At 41.7% G+C, this 23,337-nt stretch overlaps 1 protein-coding gene across 1 annotated transcript in view; it reads right to left on the bottom strand.

Annotated features, from left to right (window-relative positions):
• rgs5a (regulator of G protein signaling 5a) overlaps nt 1-20,475 on the bottom strand; it is a 52,465-nt gene extending 31,990 nt beyond the window's left edge. Inside the window, exons 1-2 of the mRNA XM_060920035.1 lie at nt 20,340-20,475; nt 17,123-17,236 (exon numbers count right to left, since the gene is read on the bottom strand). Of these exons, the coding sequence (XP_060776018.1) occupies nt 17,123-17,236; nt 20,340-20,383 (158 nt within the window). The 5' untranslated portion in view covers nt 20,384-20,475. The remainder of the gene's footprint in view (nt 1-17,122; nt 17,237-20,339) is intronic.
• Between the last annotated feature and the right edge of the window lie 2,862 nt (nt 20,476-23,337).

Genomic DNA, 23,337 nt, shown 5'->3' on the forward strand with positions numbered 1-23,337 from the left:
TCTCCATAGCCTTCATCACCTGGGAGGAGAGGGCCACTGGGCGCAGATTGTTCAGGGCCATGGGGGGGCTTCTTTTGGGAATGGGGACAATTGTTGAGTGTTTCCAACATTTGGGGACAGTTCCTGTGTTGATGGAGGTCTGAAACAGTTTCTGGAAAACACTCCCTAACTGGTCCGCACAGTATCTAAGGACCCGGCCACTGACGTTATCGGCTCCAGGTGCACTGTTAGCCTTAGACCTCTTAAGGGCCCTCACTACGTCAGTGGTGGGGAAAAAGATGCAAGGGTCATCAGGTATGAGGTTGGATCTGATGTCCTCTAACTGGGTGGAGTTGTTGATCTCAAATCTGGAGAAGAAGGAATTAAGGTCATTGGGGAGATATGCTGGTGTACTGCCAGGGATGTTAACAGAGTTGTTACTGATAGGAAGGTTAACAGCCACCATTCCCTTCAGGCCCTGCCAAGCTGAGCGAAGATTTCCATCAGAAAACTTTTCTTCCACTTTGTTCTTGTAGTTCAGCTTGGCAATCTAAATAGCCCTCTTGACCTCTTTATTAACCTCCTTTTTCTCCATCTCTGACCCAGAGAAGAAGATCCGTTTCTTCTTATTGATAATGGTTTTTAGCTCCTTGGTGACCCAGGGTTTATTGTTAGGGAAGATGGTAACAGTCTTGGAGGGTATAATGTTTTCCTCACAGAAGTTGATGTATGATGAGATGACATCCACCTGTTCGTTTATGTCATCAGACGAGGAAAGGAGGTTAGTCCAGTTAGTAGACTCGAAGCAACCCTGGAGGATTGCTATACTCTCGTTAGTCCACTGCTTGATGGTCCTGGTAACCTTCTTAATTTTCCTGATGACTGGGATGTAGGCAGGAGCGAGCAGGATGGTGAGGTGATCAGCAGAGCTGAGGGGAGGAAGAGTGACAGCTCTGTAGGCATCTGGGACAGAACCATAGCATCTATCAAGTGTCTTTCCCAGACAAGTGGAGCAATGGATGTATTGTTCAAAGCCTTTCAAAGATTTTCCAAGATTGCAGTGATTAAAATCTCTAAGAATGAATTTGGGGGAATCAGGGTATAAATGTTCAAATTTGTCCAGGGAGCTTTTGATGAGGTCAGTTGCTGAAGTGGAGTTAGCTTTGGGGTGTATGTAAACCAGGACGAAGAAGAGTTGAGGGAACTCCCTGGGAAGGTAAAAGGGACGAAGAGACAGAGCCAGGAGCTCAATGTCTGGAGTGCTCAGCTTCTCTCTGACGTGGACAGTGGAGCACCACCGGGGGTTGATATAGAAACACACACCACCACCATGTTGTTTACCGGTGACATCACTGTCACGGTCAAGCCTGATGGGGTGCCAAATCCATCGATGTACAGCGCTTTGTTGTCATCGCCATGGTTGAGCCAAGTTTCAGTAAATGCCAGAATAGAAGCATTCCTGTACTCATACAGATGGTTCACATTAGCCTGAAGTTCGTCCGTTTTATTCCTTAGTGAGCGGACATTGGCGAGGATGACTGCCGGCAGTGTCAGCTGTTTACCTGTTGCTCGCCGAAGCTGCGCTCTGATACCTCCCTTCTTTTTTCCCCGTCTGGTCGCCTTGTGAAATCTCTGTTTGGAGTTGAACTGATCCGCCTCAGATGTTCGTTTCTGAATCTCCTCAGGAAGAGTATCGGGGGAGAATGGAACCGGACTGAGGTTGAGACGCAGCAGCAGCTCCCGTGAGTATGTAATCCTTATTGTCTCCGAGGGTGAAGCAGCAATCAAATAAACCAACATGTGTAAAGCTGCCAGCATGTAAATAATTCTGGAAAAATACATTCCGATAGTGTAATAAAACAAACAAACCAAAAACACAAACAAAACACAATAGAAAAAATAAAAATAGGAAAAACCACTCAGCGCTCTGACCGGTCGACCACAAGAGCAGTGACCCGGAAGGGGTGTTCCATCAAGGATGGCTTGCCATCCTTGATGGAACAATGAATTCTGAATTATACCAGCGAATCCTGAAGGAAAATGTCAGGACAACTGTCCATGAACTGAATCTCAAGAGAAGGTGGGTCATGCAGCAAGACAACAACCCAAAGCACACAAGTCGTTCTAACAAAGAATGGTTCAAGAAGAATAAAGTTAATGTTCTGGAATGGCCAAGTCAAAGTCCTGACCTTAATCCAATCGAAATGTTGTGGAAGGACCTGAAGCGAGCAGTTCATGTGAGGAAACCCACCAACGTTCCAGAGTTGAAGCTGTTCTGTACAGAGGAACGGGCTAAAATTCCTCCAAGCCGCTGTGCAGGACTGATCAACAGTTACCGGAAACGTTTAGTTGCAGTTATTGCTCCACAAGGGGGTCACACCAGATACTGAAAGCAAAGGTTCACATACTTTTGCCACTCACAGATATGTAATATTGGATAATTTTCCTCAATAAATACATGACCAAGTATAATATTTTTGTCTCATTTGTTTAACTGGGTTCTCTTTATCTACTTTGAGGACTTGTCTGAAAATCTGATGATGTTTTAGGTCATATTTATGCAGAATTATAGAAAATTCTAAAGGGTTCACAAACTTTCAAGCACCACTGTATTTGACAGAGTTGGCACATTAATTATCATTCAAAACTTTTTGGCCATCTGCACTGTAATTTTTCGAGAAGTGCTAAGATAGATCAGTGGTGGGTTTCCAAAAAGCCTCTTCACGCTTAGAGCATCTTGACGAGGAGAGAAAGTGTTCATTGTGTTGCTCATGCTACCATTTAATGATGATCTTTGTGCTGCAATGCTTTGGGGAAACTCAAGCCTGACCATTTGACTCTGTCACTGGTACCTTTTTATATATAAAGCAATTCTGGGTCTGCTCCCTTCTTACTTTTGTGTCTGTATTACGCAGAAAAGTACTGGACAGTATGTACTCCGTGTTCTCAAAACTTCTTTATGCTTTCTGTTCAAATTGCTTGCACAGAAATTGGAAAAAAAATGGGCTTTTGTGTCTTTTGCACCTGTAGCATGGAACATACTGTTGAAGGACTTGAAGCTTTGTGGCTTAATCTCACTAAATGCTTTTAAATCCAGAATGAAAGAGCTGGAGGCCTATTTGTTAAGATGTCACTGTTTTTAACTCACCGAGTTCTCATCTCATTTCATTATCTCTAGCCGCTTTATCCTGTTCTCTAGGGTCGCAGGCAAGCTGGAGCCTATCCCAGCTGACTATGGGCGAGAGGCGGGGTACACCCTGGACAAGTCACCAGGTCATCGCAGGGCTGACACATAGACACAGACAACCATTCACACTCACATTCACACCTACGGTCAATTTAGAGTCACCAGTTAACCTAACCTGCATGTCTTTGGACTGTGGGGGAAACCGGAGCACCCAGAGGAAACCCACACGGAGAACATGCAAACTCCGCACAGAAAGGTCCTCGTCGGCCACGGGACGCGAACCCAGACCTTCTTGCTGTGAGGCGACAGCGCTAACCACTACACCACCGTGCCGCCCAGCTGAAATCATAAAATATTGATTTTTAGTTCTTTTAATTTTGTTACCTCACCCGCGACAGAGTAAACAGGGCAAGGTATTGTAATCAGTGCAGCTTGTTTGTTTGTGTGTCTGTCTGTTAACAATCTAGTGTCTAGACAGTTGCACTCATTGACTTCAAATTTTCAGGGTAGGTGGGCAATAGAGATCTTGCAGTCACGTGACCGGAAAGTACACAACCGCCATCATGTCGGTCAAAAACACAGCTGAATACTGCTGCACTCGTGTGCAGAATGGATCAATTTCAACCGACGGACTACACGGCTCATTTTTCTAATGAACAGATAACTAGATATATGTCTAAAATAAACGATCTACAGATTTGTGACCCTTATGGCTTTCCGGACGGAGTTTTCACAACCGGATTTTGAACTGCCAGCGGAATACCTGGACGTGTATGATTACCTCATCTTTCCCTCGCTGTTCAGTGGTGAAGCACTGCGTGCTTATAAATCTCTGGACAGTTATCTTTACAGAAATTCAGGATTTGTCAGCGACTCAGATGTAGCATCTTGTAAACAAGAAAATGATCCTCACTGGATGGGTAAGTAAGTATTGAGTATAGCACTGACCAGCCGATTATAGAATAGAATAAGGTAATTCCAGTTGTAATTCCAAATCGTCCGTCTTGTTTACATGGATCTGGCGTTGGAGAGGTAGAGGCTTAGCAGTGGAGATTTGAGTAGCTGTTTTCTGAGCTTAGTCAACAGGCCGGCTCTGCCTGCAGCCTTGCTTTTGCTTCCGCTCCCGACGCCGCCTCCTTCGCTTTGCTTCCGATAACAATCCACGGAGACCCCGCTGGTCTCGCAATCTCGTCCGGAATGTTATGTTTTTTTTTTTCTCGTCCGGAATGTTGTGCATGCGATGGAAATCGCTACAAACCGTCATTTTCTGCTGGAAACCAATGTCCAGTAAGTCCATACGGTTGTAGTGGATATTGAAGTCCGGTACAGACGAACAACACGCAAAAATACACACAAAAACCATAAAAAATGTTCACAGGTAGGGAGAGCTTGTAGCCGCAGCCATTGTAGTAGAATTGTATATAGTAGGGTTTTCCAGAAGAAAAGGTAGAAGTAAAAGCAGAAATAGAAGTAGAAGGCGGAATATGGCGTTTGACCTACAAGATGGCGTCTGTCACAATCTGGATCGGCTGTGACGTCACATGCAAGATCTCTATAGTCTGTAGATTACCTGATTAAATTTTGGGGGTAACTGGGTCAAGGTGAAGATCAGAAAAGTCAAAATCTTTTTTTTTTTTGCGATAACTTTCTTCAGATTAATCATTTTGACTTCAAACCAAAACCAAAATGTGCATCTTTCAGTTCTGCTTCCAACCATATGCTGCATGATGGGGTAGCTTGGACAGTCTCCCTAGCAGTTGGGGTTTAAAATCAGGGGGGTCAAAGTCATCGGTCAAAATAACATTTTCCATTATAACTCAAAAATGGTTGCTGATAGATAGATGTTTACTATTATGAGCATATAGGAACTCTCATATGGCCTTTCATTTGGCACCATGATCTTTGAACTTGAGTGACCTTAAAAGGTCAAACTCAAGGCCACGGATTTTCAGAGGGCTGTAACGTGAAAACAGTTGATGGAAGATAGATATTTACCATTAACAACTTATAGGAAGTGCCATATGGGCTTTCATTTGGCACCATGATCTTTAGCCTTGAAAGGTCAACCTCAAGGTCATGGGTTTTCAAAGGGCTATAACTTCAAAATGGTTCATGATAGCCAGATGTTTACCATTATCAACATATAAGAAGTCCCATATGGGCTTTCAGTTTCAGCCATAACCTTTGACCTTGAATGACTCTGAAATGCCAAACTCAAGGTCATGGATTTTCATAGGACTATAACCTGACAGATGATGTTTGAGAAATATTACTATTATCAACATATAGGTATGAAATAAGTCCTGCCAGGCAAGGTTTGTTTTGCCTGGCAACACTTGTTTTCTATAGTGTATCTGTTTGTAACTCTGGGTTTTATTCGTGCTGATGCCTGTAGTGGCTAGGTCTCCCTTGAAAAAGAGATTCTTAATCTCAATGGAACTTCCCTGGTTAAATAAAGGTAAAGAAGACCTTAAAGATTAAGGTTGGGGTGGGTGGGGGTGGAGTCTTCTACTTCCTGCTATGCTACACTATGCTATGCTCGCCTTTCAGCTAACAGTGTGCTTCGGAGAAGTGTGTGTGTGTAGCCTCTACTAATTGGCCATAAAAATGGAAGCTACTTTTTGAGACAAAGTGTGGGCTTGCTTAAGTTTAAATTTCTATTACATCTTACATAATATAAGCTGTATGTTATGAAAAATACTTTAACATAGATTATTATATGGCACAAGCTACTTCCAGTAAAATCGTGCACTCTGATTGGTTCCTTCATGGGCAGTATTTTCCCGTAATCCCTGTGGGCGATTACGGACTTTCTTTTCAAGGCCCCGGCATTCAATGTTGCAAAAAACGAGCAAAAACAAAACGACAAACAAAGATGAACTGGAAATCAAAACAGAATCAAAAACAGCCAAAAGACAAACAAGAGACATTGAGTTATTCAAGAAATGAGCAACAAAGAGCATTCAGAAACCGCTAACCGCTAACAGAAATTCAGTTTTGAAACCGCTAGCTGTTTATTCTGCATGTGTGACTCAACTACGTTACAAATATGTCATGACTGAAAGCAGTGTCATTATAATGACTGTCTGTTTTAATCTCAGAAATAAAAAGCCCATATAATAAACCTTGCTTGCTCGGTCTTTACGGGAAAATATCAGACCGAGGTCTTTTTGTATGGACCTTGCCAATGGCTCAGTCCGTACTGTCAAGACCTTGGTCTGATATTTTCCCATAAAGACCTTGGGCTCACTTAATAAGTAGTTAGTATTGAATTTATTGTTCAATACTCAGACTCAGGTGGCACGGTGGTGTAGTGGTTAGCGCTGTCGCCTCACAGCAAGAAGGTCCGGGTTCGAGCCCCGTGGCCGGCGAGGGCCTTTCTGTGCGGAGTTTGCATGTTCTCCCCGTGTCCGCGTGGGTTTCCTCTGGGTGCTCCGGTTTCCCCCACAGTCCAAAGACATGCAGATTAGGCTAACTGGTGACTCTAAATTGACCGTAGGCGTGAATGTGAGTGTGAATGGTTGTCTGTGTCTATGTGTCAGCCCTGTGATGACCTGGCGACTTATCCAGGGTGTACCCCACCTTTCGCCTGTAGTCAGCTGGGATGGGCTCCAGCTTGCCTGTGACCTTGTAGAACAGAATAAAGTGGCTAGAGGTAATGAGATGAGATGAATACTCAGACTCATCTCAAATAATACAATACACCTCTAGTACAGTATTTGGGTCAAGTACTCTGTTTATATTTCATACCTCATCTAACATATAGTCAACATAAGAAATGCAGTGCTGGAGCTTTTATTTCCCACCCTGAAAACAGTAACTGGGTTTTACACCCAACCAAATTAGTATTGCAGTCATGTTATAGCAGTAAATTACAAAATTACACTTGTGGCTGGAAGAATATAGAGCACTTCCAAATGATGTTCGCACATCTGAGTACAAAAGAGCATGAGATCATGCATTCTTTGAACAATCAGAGTTTTGTTTACAATATGCTAAACAGGATGCATTAAAAAAAAACACTCAATAGTACAGCACGCACACGTACAGGCATACGTACACACAGATGCTCGTCCGTTTCAGGATGCCCATAAAAGGCATTATTGACATATGAAACATCACTCATATTAGTCCTTCCAATCCATTCCACCTGAAGTGTTGATATACAAGGCAGCTTTTCATGGTCTTTTGGGATTTATGGTATAAACAATACTTTGGCACTTTTTTTTAAATTGCAGAATGGACTCTCTCTCTCTCTCTCTCTCTCTCTCCCTCCCTCCAAACTAATGTTCCTCTAAATGCATGATTATACAAGTTTTCTAAAACGGTCTTGAACAAATAACATAAATAATACAGATGGATTTGGTCTCACGAAGTCCACATCAGCTCGAGTTCACACTGCCATTAAAGCAAAATGTGGACATACCAAATACTAAGAAACTCTGAAATTCATGTAAAAATTTCAAAGATTCTAGTTTTCACTCAAACTGTTGCCAATAATATAATTTGCAATACAAATTATTGCATTAAACTAGAAACAAATGGAAAATTGAAGTATTTCCCCTCATGCTTTCAGACCTTTGGACCCCACTGTGTGTATCAAATACAATAATTATGAATAATTAGTTTTTACATAAAATATTTATGATGTTGTAAAAGCCTGGTCAATATTACCCAGTCTTTAGCTGCTAGTTCCATGGAAGTGCTGTGCGTATGTTCAAGGGGCAATAGTGTTTTATTAAATTGATAGTGACGGCACTTTAATTTCCTGCTTTCATCATTTACAGCATAACACTGGCAAAAGGCCCTTACAAAAATTAACCATGGTTTTACTATGAAAACTAACCATGGTTTTACCATGGTTTATATTTATTCATGGTTTTTTGGGTAACCATGAAAACCATGGTTCATGACTATGGTTTAACCATGATTTAACCATGGTTTCACTATGGTATAATCTTTGCACCCAATCGTTTCAACCCAATTGTTTGGGCTAAGATAACCTAGTGTTGAGTTCGTGCAATATTAGCCCAGTGGTTGGGTTAAAGTTGAGTTATTTTTGACCCAGTATTTTTAGAGTGTTTTTGTTGTTGTTTAGGATGTACTATATGCATTTTACCTCAATGTTCACTTAAATTTTTAGGTTCTAAGTAAATGTTAATGTATCTGGGCTGTTAATCGAGATCCTTCTCTACAGCATTGACTGTTGGACGAAAGCATGGTAATACTACAGTTAGTGCATCCTTTTAAAAACCATACTATCCCTTTTTAAACTAATTTCATAGTTATTATGACCTTTTACACATACAACTATGATGCTACCACAGCTACTGCAGTACTATGGATAAACCACAGTAATGCTATGGTTGGTTCATAGTACTTAGAATCACCATGAAATACCATAGTAGAACCATGGTTACTACCATGGATGAACCATAGTAATACTATGGTTGGTTCATAGTACTTAGAATAACCATGAGATACCATGGTAGAATCATGGTTACTACATAAAAACCATAGTATAACCATGGTCACTACATAAAAACCATGGTAAAACCATAGTAAACCATGGTAGATTTTCGTAAGGGGGAGAATGCAGTGCATCATCTGCTTTCAATTTCGAGATGTAATTGTAAACATTTATGCTGAAATTGACATGTAGTTTTTAGACTCTTCATATATGTTTCACATCGTGATTTTTACACATGATTCATTATTCACTTTATCCCTCTAACCCTCTCATTAACATAACAATTCATTTATTTCCACATGTGGTTTCAGTACTCAGACTTGAATTTGGATTAATTTGCAATTGAGAGCATTTTGGGGGGAATAAATTAAAAATAAATAAATTATATTACACACACACACACACACACACACACACACACATATATACACTTTTATTATACTGTCGCTTTCATTTTTGTACTTTTCACTTTCGCTTTCCTTTTTCCGGTTTTTTTTCCGTTTTTTTCTCTTTCTTTTTTCGGAAGAACGCCGAGACCGGAAGCTTTCTTTTCTCTCCTCCTGTGTAAAGTCCACAAGCGGAGGCCATCTGATCTGCTTTAATATCAACAGATCTTCATTTAAGGTACGTGAATCTTTTCATCATGGCACACCTTCAGTGTGCTGAGTGCAGGATGTTTAGTCATTCTTCCTCCGTCACTAGCGATAGCTCTATTAGCTTTACTTGTGATAAGTGCAGATTAGTTAGCTCTCTGACGGAGAAGATTTCAGTGCTAGAAGCGCGTGTCCAGGCTTTAGAGCAGGTTAGTGAGCGTGAGAACAGTGTAGTTTCTGTTAGGGAAAGTCTGGACGCCCTAGGTGGAGTTAGCAATCCCCCAACTCCGGCATTAGAGCCCTTACAGCGGGGCGAATGGGTGATGGCTCGGCGGCATAAGCGTAGAGCCAAAGCTACCGCTGAGGCTCGCCCACGGGAGCACCACTCCTCTCCGCGTCACGTGTCGAACAGGTTTGCTCTCCTTAGTGATGCACCCACTGAGAAACCTGAAAGAGCTCTGGTTATAGGGGACTCTATCATACGGCACGTGAAATTAGCTCAGCCTTTAGGGGCACCAGCAGCTTTAGTCAGGTGTATACCGGGAGCCAGGGCGCCGGACATAGCAGGTAATCTTAGGGTCCTAGGCAAGCACAGGTTCTCAAAGATAGTTATCCATGCAGGAGCTAATGATATACGCCTTCGTCAGTCTGAGGTTACTAAGAGTAACTTTGTAGAGGTGTTTAAATTAGCGAAGGCGATGTCCGATGCTGTAGTATGCTCTGGCCCCATCCCAATGCGGTGTGGCGATGTAGCTTACAGCAGGTTATGGTCGCTGAACTGCTGGCTGTCCAGGTGGTGCTCTGAAAACAGTGTGGGCTTTATAGATAATTGGGCTAATTTTGAGGGCACTGCTGGCCTGTTAGGGCGGGACGGTATCCATCCCACTCGGGAAGGTGCTGCTCTCATTTCCTGCAGCATAGGTCATAGTCTCAGAACAGGCCTAGTTAATTTCTGACAATCCAGAGCCAAGGCCAGGGAGCAGACGAACAGGCTAAACCGACTGTCTGCTAGCTGCACAGAGTCGTCACTCAGGGCCCACTACATCGAGACTGTGTCTGTTCCCCGAGCTCAACAAAAAGGTAGAAATTTTCAGAGAGTTTGTTCCAGTAACCTAATCAATATAAAATTAGATCAGACTGACTGTACAGCTGCTGCCAGCACCTTTGATCTAAAGGTGGGGCTATTAAATATTAGATCTCTTACATCTAAAGCGCTAATGGTTAATGAACTCATTACTGATCAGGAGTTTAATGTACTGTGTTTAACAGAAACATGGATTAAGCCAAATGAATATATAGCATTAAATGAAGCGAGTCCTCCTGGATACAGTTATATACACCAGCCTCGTCTAACTGGCAGAGGAGGAGGCGTCGCGGTTATTTATAACGATTATCTAGGTGTAACACACAAACCTGGTTATAAATTTAATACATTTGAAGTTCTTCATACTCATATAATGTATGTAGCCTCGAAAAATAAGTCTACCCAGTTAATTCCATTGCTTATTATTTACAGGCCCCCGGGGCCATATTCTGAGTTTCTTTCTGAATTTGCAGATTTTATCTCAGATTTGGTTATTTCCTTAGACAAAGCTTTAGTTGTCGGAGATTTTAATATTCACTTCGATAACCCAGAAGACCCTTTAAAAACAGCGTTTGTGTCCATCTTAGATTCAGTCGGGATTAAGCAGAATGTCATAGGACCGACCCATAATGGTGGTCACACCCTTGATCTAATACTAACATTCAGATTAAACGTAGACAATATAGTCATACTTCCACAGTCTGAAGTTATCTCAGATCATTGTCTCATCTCATTCAAAATATGTCTGAGTAATAATATATGCACCTCACCACGCTACTGTATTAAACGTACTTTCACGTCAACTACTGCACAGAGCTTTATAAATGATCTCCCAGAGCTGTCAACTTTGATTGGGTCACTGTCAGCCCCTGCAGAACTCGATCAGGCAACTGAATGCTTAGAGTCAACATTCCGCCATACTTTAGATAATGTAGCTCCTCTAAAAAGGAAAATGGTCAGAGACAAAAAATTAGCACCCTGGTATAATGATGACACTCGCACATTAAAACAGACCACTCGAAAATTGGAACGTAAATGGCGTCAAACAAAATTGGTAGTGTTCAAATTGGCGTGGAAGGAGAGCTTCCTGAAGTATAAAAAAGCTCTTAGTGCTGCGAGATCAACATATCTCTCCTCCCTAATAGAAGATAACAAAAATAATCCTAGATTCCTATTTAATACTGTAGCAAAATTAACCAGGAATAAGTCCACTATCAACACATGCACACCTGCAGTATATAGTAGCAACGACTTCATGAATTTTTTTAATGACAAAATTGAGAATATCCGACAAAAAATTCAAACTACTAATTTAAGGTTAGACAATGAAAGTGACCTTGTAGTTAACAATATAACTGTATCAGATCATCAGTTAGAATGTTTTACTCCCCTAAAAGAAACTGAATTACTCTCATTAATCTCTACATCAAAAGCCTCAACTTGCGTACTAGATCCCTTACCGACACATCTATTCAAACAGATAATGCCTGGAGTAATTGAACCGCTTCTAAAAATAATAAATTCTTCTCTTATGATTGGCTATGTACCCAAATCCTTTAAACTAGCAGTTATCAAACCCCTGATTAAAAAACCTGACCTTGATCCCTGTCAGCTGTCCAATTATCGGCCAATATCAAACCTCCCCTTTATCTCCAAGATCCTTGAAAAAGCTGTGGCACAGCAGTTATGCTCATATTTACATAGGAATAACATCCATGAAATGTATCAGTCAGGATTTAGACCTCATCATAGCACAGAGACAGCACTGGTTAAAGTAGTAAACGACCTACTGTTGGCGTCTGATCAGGGCTTTGTCTCGCTACTTGTGTTGCTTGACCTTAGTGCAGCATTTGATACCATTGATCATTCCATTCTTCTGGATAGACTAGAAAATGTTGTGGGAGTTAAGGGAATGGCCCTCTCCTGGCTCAGGTCTTATCTAACTGATCGTTATCAGTATGTCGATATAAATGGTGATATTTCTAGACGTACCGAGGTAAAGTTTGGTGTTCCACAAGGTTCTGTCTTGGGTCCACTGCTTTTTTCTCTATATATGTTACCTCTGGGCGATATTATTCGTAAACATTGTATTAGTTTCCACTGTTATGCTGATGACACACAGTTGTATGTCTCTGCAAAACCTGATGAGAGACACCAGCTTAATAAAATTGAGGAATGTGTTAAGGACATTAGACACTGGATGCTTATAAATTTCCTTCTGCTTAACTCTGACAAGACTGAAGTACTTGTGCTAGGACCACATACAGCTAGAAGTAAGTTTTCTGATTACACAGTAACTCTGGATGGCCTTTCTGTTTCTTCACGTGCAGCAGTAAAAGACCTCGGAGTGATTATTGACCCCAGTCTTTCATTCGAAACTCACATTGATAACATCACCCGGATAGCTTTCTTTCATCTCAGAAATATTGCAAAGATAAGAAATTTAATGTCATTGCATGATGCAGAAAAACTAGTCCATGCTTTCGTTACCTCCAGGTTGGATTATTGTAATGCCTTACTGTCTGGATGTTCCAATAAGTGCATAAACAAGCTCCAGTTAGTTCAAAATGCTGCAGCAAGAGTTCTTACTAGAACTAGAAAATATGACCACATCACGCCTGTCTTATCCACACTGCATTGGCTCCCAATCAAATTTCGTACTGATTATAAAATACTACTATTGACCTTTAAAGCACTAAATGGTCTCGCACCACAGTACCTGAGTGAACTTCTGCTCCTCTATGACCCGCCACGCCTACTTAGATCAAAAGGTGCAGGCTATCTGCTGGTACTTCGTATAGTGAAGGCTACATCAGGGGGCAGAGCCTTTTCTTACAAAGCCCCACTGTTATGGAACAGCCTTCCAAGTAATGTTCGGGAATCAGACACAGTCTCAGCATTTAAGTCTAGGCTGAAAACATATCTGTTTAGTCAAGCCTTTTGTTAATGGTGTTTATGAGGTAAAGGAGTAGATCTGGAGGGTCCTCAGACATAGAGTGTTTTGGTAAACTGGGATGTATGGATGCTGTCAGTCCCCACTCGCTTGCTCACTCGAGTTTGTTGACGGTGCAGTGGCTGGCTGCTTTATGTCCCGGGGCTCCCTCATGCCTGTGTTACCTTCTGGCTCTCTCCTTTTAGTTATGCTGTCATAGTTAGTTGCCGGAGTCCCTGCTTGTACTCGGTGCAATATGTATACTGTTCCTACTTATTCAGGTGACATTGGGCATACCTAACCACCTGTGTTTTCTTTCTCTCCCCCCCACCCCAAATCTGTCCCTCTGAGTTACATGGAGTCAACAGGAAATCTTTTGGTGGAGACGGTGGGGACCTCGACTGGCTATCGTAGCCTGCAGGGAATCGGCCGTCAGACATTCTGTCGCATGTCCCAGACCCGGTGAAATGTAACTGAATTGTCTTGGCCAGGCCTAAGGGTCCCATCTGCATCTCATCATTGCTGAGGAGTGTGCTCCCATCACCCAATCAAGCATCCAGCCAGAGCAGGTCATGATATATTTTTTACCATATTAACATGCCATTGTGCGTCATGCCTGATGTAAAGACTCTCGTCTCTGCGAGCCTACCACACAGATTTAATACTTGTCATTTTTAGGGCATACCTAACAACGTGTTTTCTTTCTCTCTCTCTCCCCCCCCCGAGTTACATGTTGATCCTGGGATTGAGATGCTGGCCTCTTCTGCCCCTCGGACCTGCTTGATCCATCCTGGTGCCCTGTGTCTGGTCGGAGTTTTATCGCCCCACTCCTGTGAAGGACGGCCCCATGAGGACAGTTGAGGGTTATACCTGTTAAAACTGTTAATATTATAGTCAGGCTGTCTGTTGTTGCCCAAATGAGGATGGGTTCCCTTTTGAGTCTGGTTCCTCTCGAGGTTTCTTCCTCATGTCGTCTGAGGGAGTTTTTCCTTGCCACCGTCGCCACAGGCTTGCTCATTGGGGATAAAATTAGCTCATGTTTTAAGTCGCTCAAATTCTGTAAAGCTGCTTTGCGACAATGTTTATTGTTAAAAGCGCTGTACAAATAAACTTGATATATATATATATATATATACACATATATAAGTGGCAAGAGATAATGAGATTATATACATATATATATACACGGTTTCCCCCACAGTCCAAAGACATGCAGGTTAGGTTAACTGATGACTCTAAATTGACCGTATGTGTGAATGTGAATGGTTGTTTGTCTCTATGTGTCAGCCCTGCGATGACCTGGAGACTTGTCCAGGGTGTACCCTGCCTCTCACCCATAATCAGCTGGGATAGGGTCCAGCGTGCCTGCAACCCTGCATGGGATAAGTGGTTGTGGATAATGGATGGAGCTGGATATTCTATTATCCTATCCACATTCACTGGATATGAGCAATCATGTGCTCTGATTGGCTACTCTCCTACTAGGCTATGAGCTCATATACCGTGAGTAGAGAAAAATAAAATGTCGATGTGTGTGTTGCTGAACCAACCGAGGACGAAATAAAAACTCTCCTTGAAAACAAAACCCCAAAAAATACAAAAAAAAAGCAACAAAACATGGAATGAAAACATTTGAGGGCAAGAACGTATTGTTTTTTAATTTTCCAAGAATCATTATTGTGACATTCCATGTCCCAACAGCTAGCCGCTGTGTCCGGGGATCAGGTCGTTGAGGCTCCTGCCTTCGACTGCCACCCAATCCACACTGCACCAGCCCCCTACTGCTACCTCTGTGGGTGGTGAACCCACAGGAGGTCGGGCCCACGTCACCTCTTCGGGCTGAGCCCGGCCGGGCCCCATGGGCAAAGGCCCGGCCACCAAGCGCTCGCATGCGAGCCCCAACTCCGGGCTTGGCTCCAGGGTGGGGCCCCGGCTGCGCCATACCGGGCGACGTCTCGGTCCTTGGTTGTTGCTCCATTAGGGGTTTTGGTGAACTGCTCTTGGTCTGGCCTGTCACCTAGGACCTGTCTGCTTTGGGAAACCCTGACAGGGGCATAATGCCCCCGACAACATAGCTCCTAGGATCATTCAAGCACACAAACCCCTCCACCACAATAAGGTGGCAGTTTGTTGAATTTTAAGTTATTTTTTAAGTAATTTATCAAATTTGCAAAAAATTAAAATGCTCTGTTTCTCAAAATCCAGTGAATATGGATATATTAAAATAATTATTCCACTCAATCTTGTCGTACATGTCTTATAGCCAACTCGGTGCTATGTGACTTATCAGTAATCAGCTCATACTGTATATGACTCGATTTTGTGGAATAACTGTTAAATATATGATAGAAATATCTGTTTGGCATGCTTGCAGCTAGAACAGGCTGTTCTGGTTGCTGCTTGTCTTGGTTAGTTTAATCTTTGAGATTTATCTTCGCTCTCACATCCTGCTCTTACTTTCTGAAGGTTATGTTGACCAGCAATGTCTTTCTTCTTTTCATGAGACAGTGATCCTGACGGATGATGTAATGGTACATAATGTTTCTCTTCTTTGCTTCATCACACATTTATGTTATACATAGATAACTTGGCTTCATCAATTAAATCATCATCCAATCACATAGCTACAACACACTCCTGAATGTGAATATATCCTCATGTTTGTCCCACAATAAGCGGAGAAACCTCTCTGAGCAGCTGCGTCTGTGTCAGTGATTGTTTGCTCCTGGATTGATCCATGAGGCAGAATGTCTGAGGCAGCAAAGGTCTACAATTTGAGATTATACTTTGTCAATTTGTCTTCCTTCGGTACAGACAGATCAAAACCTAACTATATATAATCAGTTATTCCACGAAATCGAGTCGTATATGAGCTGATAACCGGCGAGGTACGTAGCACCAAGTTGGCTATAAGCCATGTATGATGAAATTGAGTGGAATAACTGTTTTATTCTATCCACGTTCACTGGATTCTGAGAAACAGAGCATTTTTTTTTTTTGCAAATTCGATAAACAAAAACTTCATACAAAACTTCCGACAAAATCATTTCTGCTTCGAATGTAAACAAAGTGGTGAACTGACAGTAGCAATTTGCTCGAATAATAATTCCTGAAAAATAAAAGATACATATGTTCTTCCCATCAAATACTTTTATTCCATATTTTGTTGCTTTTTTTGTTTTGTATTTTTTTGGGTTTTGTTTTCAAGTAGAGTTTTTATTTCATCCTCGATTGGTTCAGCAACACGCTCCGCCATTTTGTTTGTCTCTACACATGATATATGAGCTGATATCCTAGTAGTTGAGTAGCCAATCAGAGCATGCAATTGCTCATATCCAGTAAATGTCATAGGATAATAGAATATCCAGCTCCATCCATGATCCATAACCACTTATCCCATGCAGGGTTGCAGGCACGCTGGACCCTATCCCAGCTGATTATGGGTGAGAGGCGGGGTACACCCTGGACAAGTCTCCAGGTCATTGCAGGGCTGACACAGAGAGACAAACAACCATTCACACTCACATTCACACGTACGGTCAATTTAGAGCCACCAGTTAGCCTAACCTGCATGTCTTTGGATTGTGGGGGAAACCGGAGCACCCGGCGGAAACCCACGCAGACATGGGGAGAACATGCAAACTCCACACAGAAAGGCTCCCGTTGGCCACTGGGCTCGAACCCGGACCTTCTTGCTGTGAGGCGACAGTGCTAACCACTACACCACCATGCTACCCTATATATCCAGTTGTGTGCATTTATTTATTGATTTGATATCCAGCTGTTTCATGGTCAACAGCTCTTTGATGAAAAAGGCGAATAAATACTAATATTGTATGTGCAATATACTGTATGATGGAGAGAGAGAGAGACTCACTTCTGAAGCTTTTCTGGTTTCTTCTCAGGCTTTTCCGGGTATGGGATAATGAGGTCAATGGCATTCTCTGGCTTCTGGAGCAGAGTTCCCAACTTAGTCTTGATCCCTTTAGCCCTAGATCCAAAACAAACACACAAATACATGCATCAGATTTACAGTACAAACTGTTTTCTCTTCCTTGACTTCCTCTATCCTTTTGTGTTCGCCACACTGAACATTTTCTGATGTGTAGATAAAATAAAATTTGACAGCAAACATCTGAGTAAACACAGCTGATTGAACACATCCAGGCTTGATTGCAGTCCCTCATACTGAACTTTATAATCAGCAACTACTCTGAGATAAAACATTGTCAAAATTAGTCTGGAAAGGGTTATAAAACCATTTGAGGTCTCTGGGACAGCACTGAACCACAGTGAGGGCCATCAACTCAAAACTGAGAACAGTGATAAATCTTCCCAGGACTGACTGGTCTGCCAAAATTTCTCCAAGTGTGTTTTGACAACTCATCCAAGAAGTCACAAAAGATCCCAGAAGAACACCAAACAAATTGCAGGCTGCTCTAACTTCAAGTAAGGTCCATATTAAGAATCCACAGAAGAACAGGAGTAGGCAAACAATCGGATTCATGGGAGAGTTGCAAGGCAGAAATCAGAGTTAACCAAAAGAAATACCAATATCAATGGCCAAATCAAAACCATATGGATGATACCAATGCCTTTTGGTGTCACATTTTTGAAAGATAACCCATTTATGAGACACATGTCTCATTATATATGGCATAAAATGAAGAACATCATGTCAAGTCATGGAGATGCTTTTCTGCCTCAGGCCTGGATTATTCAAAGGATCACGAATTCATGAACCTCATATGCCTAATAAATTTATGCAGCAAAACAATGATTCAAAGGATGGAACCAATTCCATGTGGCAGCGCAGGAGGTAAAAGAATGTTTTGGCATGACCGATTCAAAATTCTGACTCGAACCCAATACGGATAATGGGATAGGACATGAAACGAGCCCTTCATTGTTGAAAATCTGCCAATGTGTCTGAATGAAAAGAATCTTGCACAGAGGTGTGGGCTGAAATTTCTCAACAGTGACATTACAGAATGATATCATGGGATATGAAGTAGTTTTATTTTTTTATTCATTTTGAGTAAGTGCTTTATGCTGGTCAGGGTCACAGTGAATCATGAGACTGTTCGAGAAATACTGGATGCAAGGCAGGATGCACCCTGGAGGGAAGCCTGATCCATCACAGGGCATCATGCACACACGTTCACACCTAGGGGCAATTTAGAGTCACTGATTCATCTCCGAGCATTTTGGGAAATGGGAAGAAAACCATATGGACATGGGAGAACATGTGAAACTCTACACTATGTTAACAGTAAAAGAAGAAGCCTTTATTTGTCACATGCACACTCAAACACAATGAAATTCATCCTCCGCATTTAACCCATCCGAAGCAGTGAACACAATGAGCACACACACATACCCAGACCAGTGGGCAGCTATGCTATAGCACCCAGGGAGCAGTTGGGGGTTAGGTGCCTTGCTCAAGGGCACTTCAGCCCAAGGCCACCCCATGTTAATCTAACCTGCATGTCTTTGGACTATGGGGGAAACCGGAGCACCCGGAGGGAACATACACAGACATGGGGAAGAACATGCAAGCACCTCACAGAAAGGCCCCTGTCAGCCACTGGGCTCGAACCCAGAACCTTCTTGCCATGAGGAGAGAGTGCTAACCACTACACCACTGTGCCACCCAGGATCGAACTCAGGATCAAACTGAGGGGGATTTAGTTGGAGTTGATGGTCTACTTATATCAAGGTGGTCCAACCAGTTATTAAGTTTTGGGCAGAGTTTAAGAAAGGTTCTCTTCTTCTTCTTCCCATATCATTCCATCCCATGATCATTCCCTTTGGACAATCCTTCCATCCATCCATTATTTATACCACGTATCTGTCAGGGTCATGGGAGAATCTGGAACCAATCCCAGCCAACTTTGGGTGAGATGTGGGCTACACCCTAGGCAGGTTGCCAATCTATCGCAGGGCTAACACCAAGATGAACAACCATTCACACTCACATTCACACTTATGGATAATTTAGATTAGCCAGTTGACCTAATCTGCACGTCTTTGGACTGCTGGAGGAAACCAGAGCACCCTGAGGAAACCCACACAGGCAGGGGGAACGTTCGAACACAGAACCTTGTTGCTGTGAGACGACAGTACGAACCACCGCACCATCTTGCTCGTCCCCTTGCACCATTTTGAACTTAATTCAAACATCTAAAATGATTTAGATGTTTGAACAACCATTTTGAACACCATTTTGAACAATCCTAGTATGCATCAACAATGGAAATCTTGAAGGGGATTTTTTTTTTCAGAGCACATAGCAATACATTTTTTTCATGCATTTCTGAAGGGCCAGAAAAACCTTTCTGTCTCACTCTTGAATTCCTTTCTCAAAAAACAAAACAAAAAACTTTGTTATTTAAGTGTCCTTTACCCTATGTTATTGAAACCATACCTCACAATATTAAAAACAGACCCTCTATAGTATTTTGTCCTTTACTGAGACAGGGGGAGGAAGGACTGCCTTTGATCACTGTTGGCTGGTATTTTAAACACATGACTTAAATTTCATTACAGTGATCACAACATTCCTGATGTACTGTAACTGAGACTTTTCGCTTCTTTAAAAAAGCAAGCATTGAATCAATGTACCAAAAAAAATTTTATGGTAGGTTTTAAAACACAAAACTATCTTGCCTAAAATCTCATAGACATTAGAGTAAAACTATACAATAATTACACTAAAAAGAAACTTTCAACACAAGTTCAAAGCCCTAAAAGACATTATAAAAGAGCACAGAAATGTAATGCCACTTTAAATAATTAAGATTAAAGATTTTCAGAAAGAATATTATTTAAACCATTTAATAGGAGATATTAGGTAATATAAGACAGCAGTAAAGTGTTCTTTGTATTACTGATTTGACAATTGAGATTCATTTCTGTCAGGTTATTTCAGTCGTATTACACAACAGAGCATCGAAAAATCTCATTTTCAGGGAGGACAGTTTAATATTGCTAAATCTTTCAACTTCATGGTTGAATTTGTATTGTATTTATTTCTTACGTTTGAAGCTGAAAGTATAATCTAGTGCAGTAAACACAACTGTACATCTGCTTACCTCTCCAGACATGTCTGAGGCAGGGCAGCTAATCCTTTACACATGGTTTGGACTCTTTAGGACTGGCTTTACAGGGTTAGTCCACCACCATGAACGGTTCCTTTTGCTTTTTTGAATCTGTCTCCGTGCTCCGCTCTGTTATAAGGAGACCACTTATTGGATCGCAGCCAGCAGCTCTACAGCCAATTGAGTTGCAGTTGATGATTACGCCATGGCTGACTGTGTGCGTGCTGGAGATGTCAACAAGTGCAGGGAAGAGTGGATTTCCTCAAAGCCCTGACAAACGGCCCCAGCACTTTCTGATGAACTAATAAAATACTCAACAAAAGTTTATGTCAAATCAATAAAGTGTCGTATACACTTGAACTATGATACTGATTGAGCAACTTACAAATTAATCTCATCTTCAGCACCAGACTTTATTCAGATCTTGCAGAAGTTATACATTCAGAGGAGATTTAGATTAGATTAGATTAGATTAGATTAGATTAGATTAGATTAGATTAGATTAGATTAGATTCAGCTTTGTCATTGCACGTCTCAGGTACAAGGCAATGAAATGCAGATTGCATCTAACCAGAAGTGCATAGCAGTAAATAACATAAGTGTAATATACATAAATATAAATACAGGAATTACAGGGTATGGAATGGTATAATGATATGATCGATATTTACAGTATGTTCAAAATGTGTAATACGAATGAACTGTAGTGCAATGGTATGATACATAGATATTTGCAGTATATACAAAACACGGTATGAATAAACAGTAGTGCAAATAGTGATAGTGCAATGAAGTCAATTCAAGTCAATTCAGTTTGGGGGGGGTTGTTGATGAGTGTGTGTGTGCGTGTGCGTGCGTGGAGGGGGGAATGTGGGGGTGGAGTTCAGCAGTGAGAGAGCTGAAGGAAAAAAAAACTGTTCCTGAACCTGGTGGTTTTGGTCCGAAGGCTCCTGTAGCACCTTCCAGAGGGCAGGAGAGTGAACAGTTTGTGTGCTGGATGGCAGGAGTCTTTGATGATGTTTATGGCTCTCCTGGGGCAATCACTTCCTGTAGACATCCTCAATAGGAGGAAGCGAGGCTCCCACGACACGCTGGGCGATCTTCACCACCCTCTGCAGTGCCTTCCGGTCCAAGACAGAGCAGTTCCTATACCACACTGTAATACAGTTGGTTAGGATGCTCTCGATGGTACAACGGTAGAAGTTCACCAGGATGTCTGAAGAGAGGTGTTTTTCTCTTCAGAGTCCTCAAGAAAAAGAGGACTTGGTCAAAGGTGAGCCTTCTTGTCCAAGTTGGAGCAGTTGGTTGTCCAGGTGAGGTCCTGCGAGATGTGGATCCCCAGGAATTTGAAGCTGGTCACACGCTCCACTGCTGCACCGTTGATGTGGATGGGTGTGTGTGTGTCAGCATTCCTCCTGAAGTCCACGATGAGCTCCTTGGTTTTATTGGTGTTGAGCAGCAGGTTGTTCTCACTGCACCACACAGCTAGGCGGTCCACCTCCTCTCTGTAGGCTGACTCATCGTTGTCCTTGATGAGGCCCATCACTGTGGTGTCATCCGCAACCTATCCATTTATTTATGGATAACCATGTTAGACAGGGAGAAAACAGCCTGCAGTGGTGTGCTTCAACATTTCAGTGATGGTAAGTCTGATGCCGAGTTAAAAAAACTAAATATGATATACGGCATAAATAACAAAATCATCAGATACAATGTAGGAGGAGATAGAGAGACAGACAGACAGACAGACAGACAGACAGACAGACAGACAGGAGTTTAATTCTAAAACTTTCTGTGACAATCAAGTCAATGATATCAGATAGACATAGATAGATAGATAGATAGATAGATAGATAGATAGATAGATAGATAGATAGATAGATAGATAATTTAAAACCTATCTATCTATCTATCTATCTATCTATCTATCTATCTATCTATCTATCTATCTATCTATCTATACTGAAAAAAGGCATAGACATTGAGAATAAGAGCAAGAAAGAGAGATAGAGGGACATATATATATAGAGAGAGCTCAATAGAAACTCACTTCTGAAGATTTACTGATTTCCTGGAATAATGAGATCAAATGCATTATCTCAGACAGAGATAGATAGATAGATAGATAGATAGATAGATAGATAGATAGATAGATAGATAGATAGATAGTCTTGCAAAAGTATTCATCCCCCTTGGTGTTTGTCCTGTTTTGTTGCATGACAAGCTGGAATTAAAATGGATTTTTGGAGGGTAAACACCATTTGATTTACACAACATGCCTACAACTTAAAAGGCACATTGTTGTTTTATTGTGACACAAACAATAATTAAGATGAAAAAACAAAAATCTGGAGTGTGCATAGGTATTCACCCCCGCAAAAAAAAAAAGTCAATACTTTGTAGAGCCACCTTTTTCTGCAATTATAGCTGCAAGTCTCTTGGGGTATGTCTCTATTAGCTTAGCACATCTAGCCACTGGGATTTTTGCCCATTCCTCAAGGCAAAACTGCTCCAACTCCTTCAAGTTAGATGGGTTGCGTTGGTGTACAGCGATCTTCAAGTTATGCCACAGATTCTCAATTGGATTGAAGTCTGGGCTTTGATTAGACCAGGGGTTTTCAAAGTGTGGGAGAGTCAGCCCCCCCTCGGAGAGCAAATAAACAACAGCACCCCCCCCTTACAATTTGTTGTTGTTGCTATACTTAATGTTCCATTCGTATTTTTAAAAAAAAATGGTTGTTGTACACATTATTTTTTTCTTTTTCACATTTTAAACATCTGTGCTTTTTAAAACATCTTGTTTTACACATTTTAAGCATCTCATAGCATCGTTAGCTAGCATCTCTTGGCAGTCAACACACTGTGGCAGTGGAGCATCTTCAGATCCAGTCCATGAAAATCCAAACTTTAAATAATCGTGGTCATACTTCCTTCTTTTTCCAGTCCCCCAGGATTTTGCGGGCCTTTTTTGTGATTGTTGTGGGCTAAAATG

Source organism: Neoarius graeffei, chromosome 4, assembly GCF_027579695.1.
Source record: "Neoarius graeffei isolate fNeoGra1 chromosome 4, fNeoGra1.pri, whole genome shotgun sequence".
NCBI lineage: Eukaryota > Metazoa > Chordata > Actinopteri > Siluriformes > Ariidae > Neoarius > Neoarius graeffei.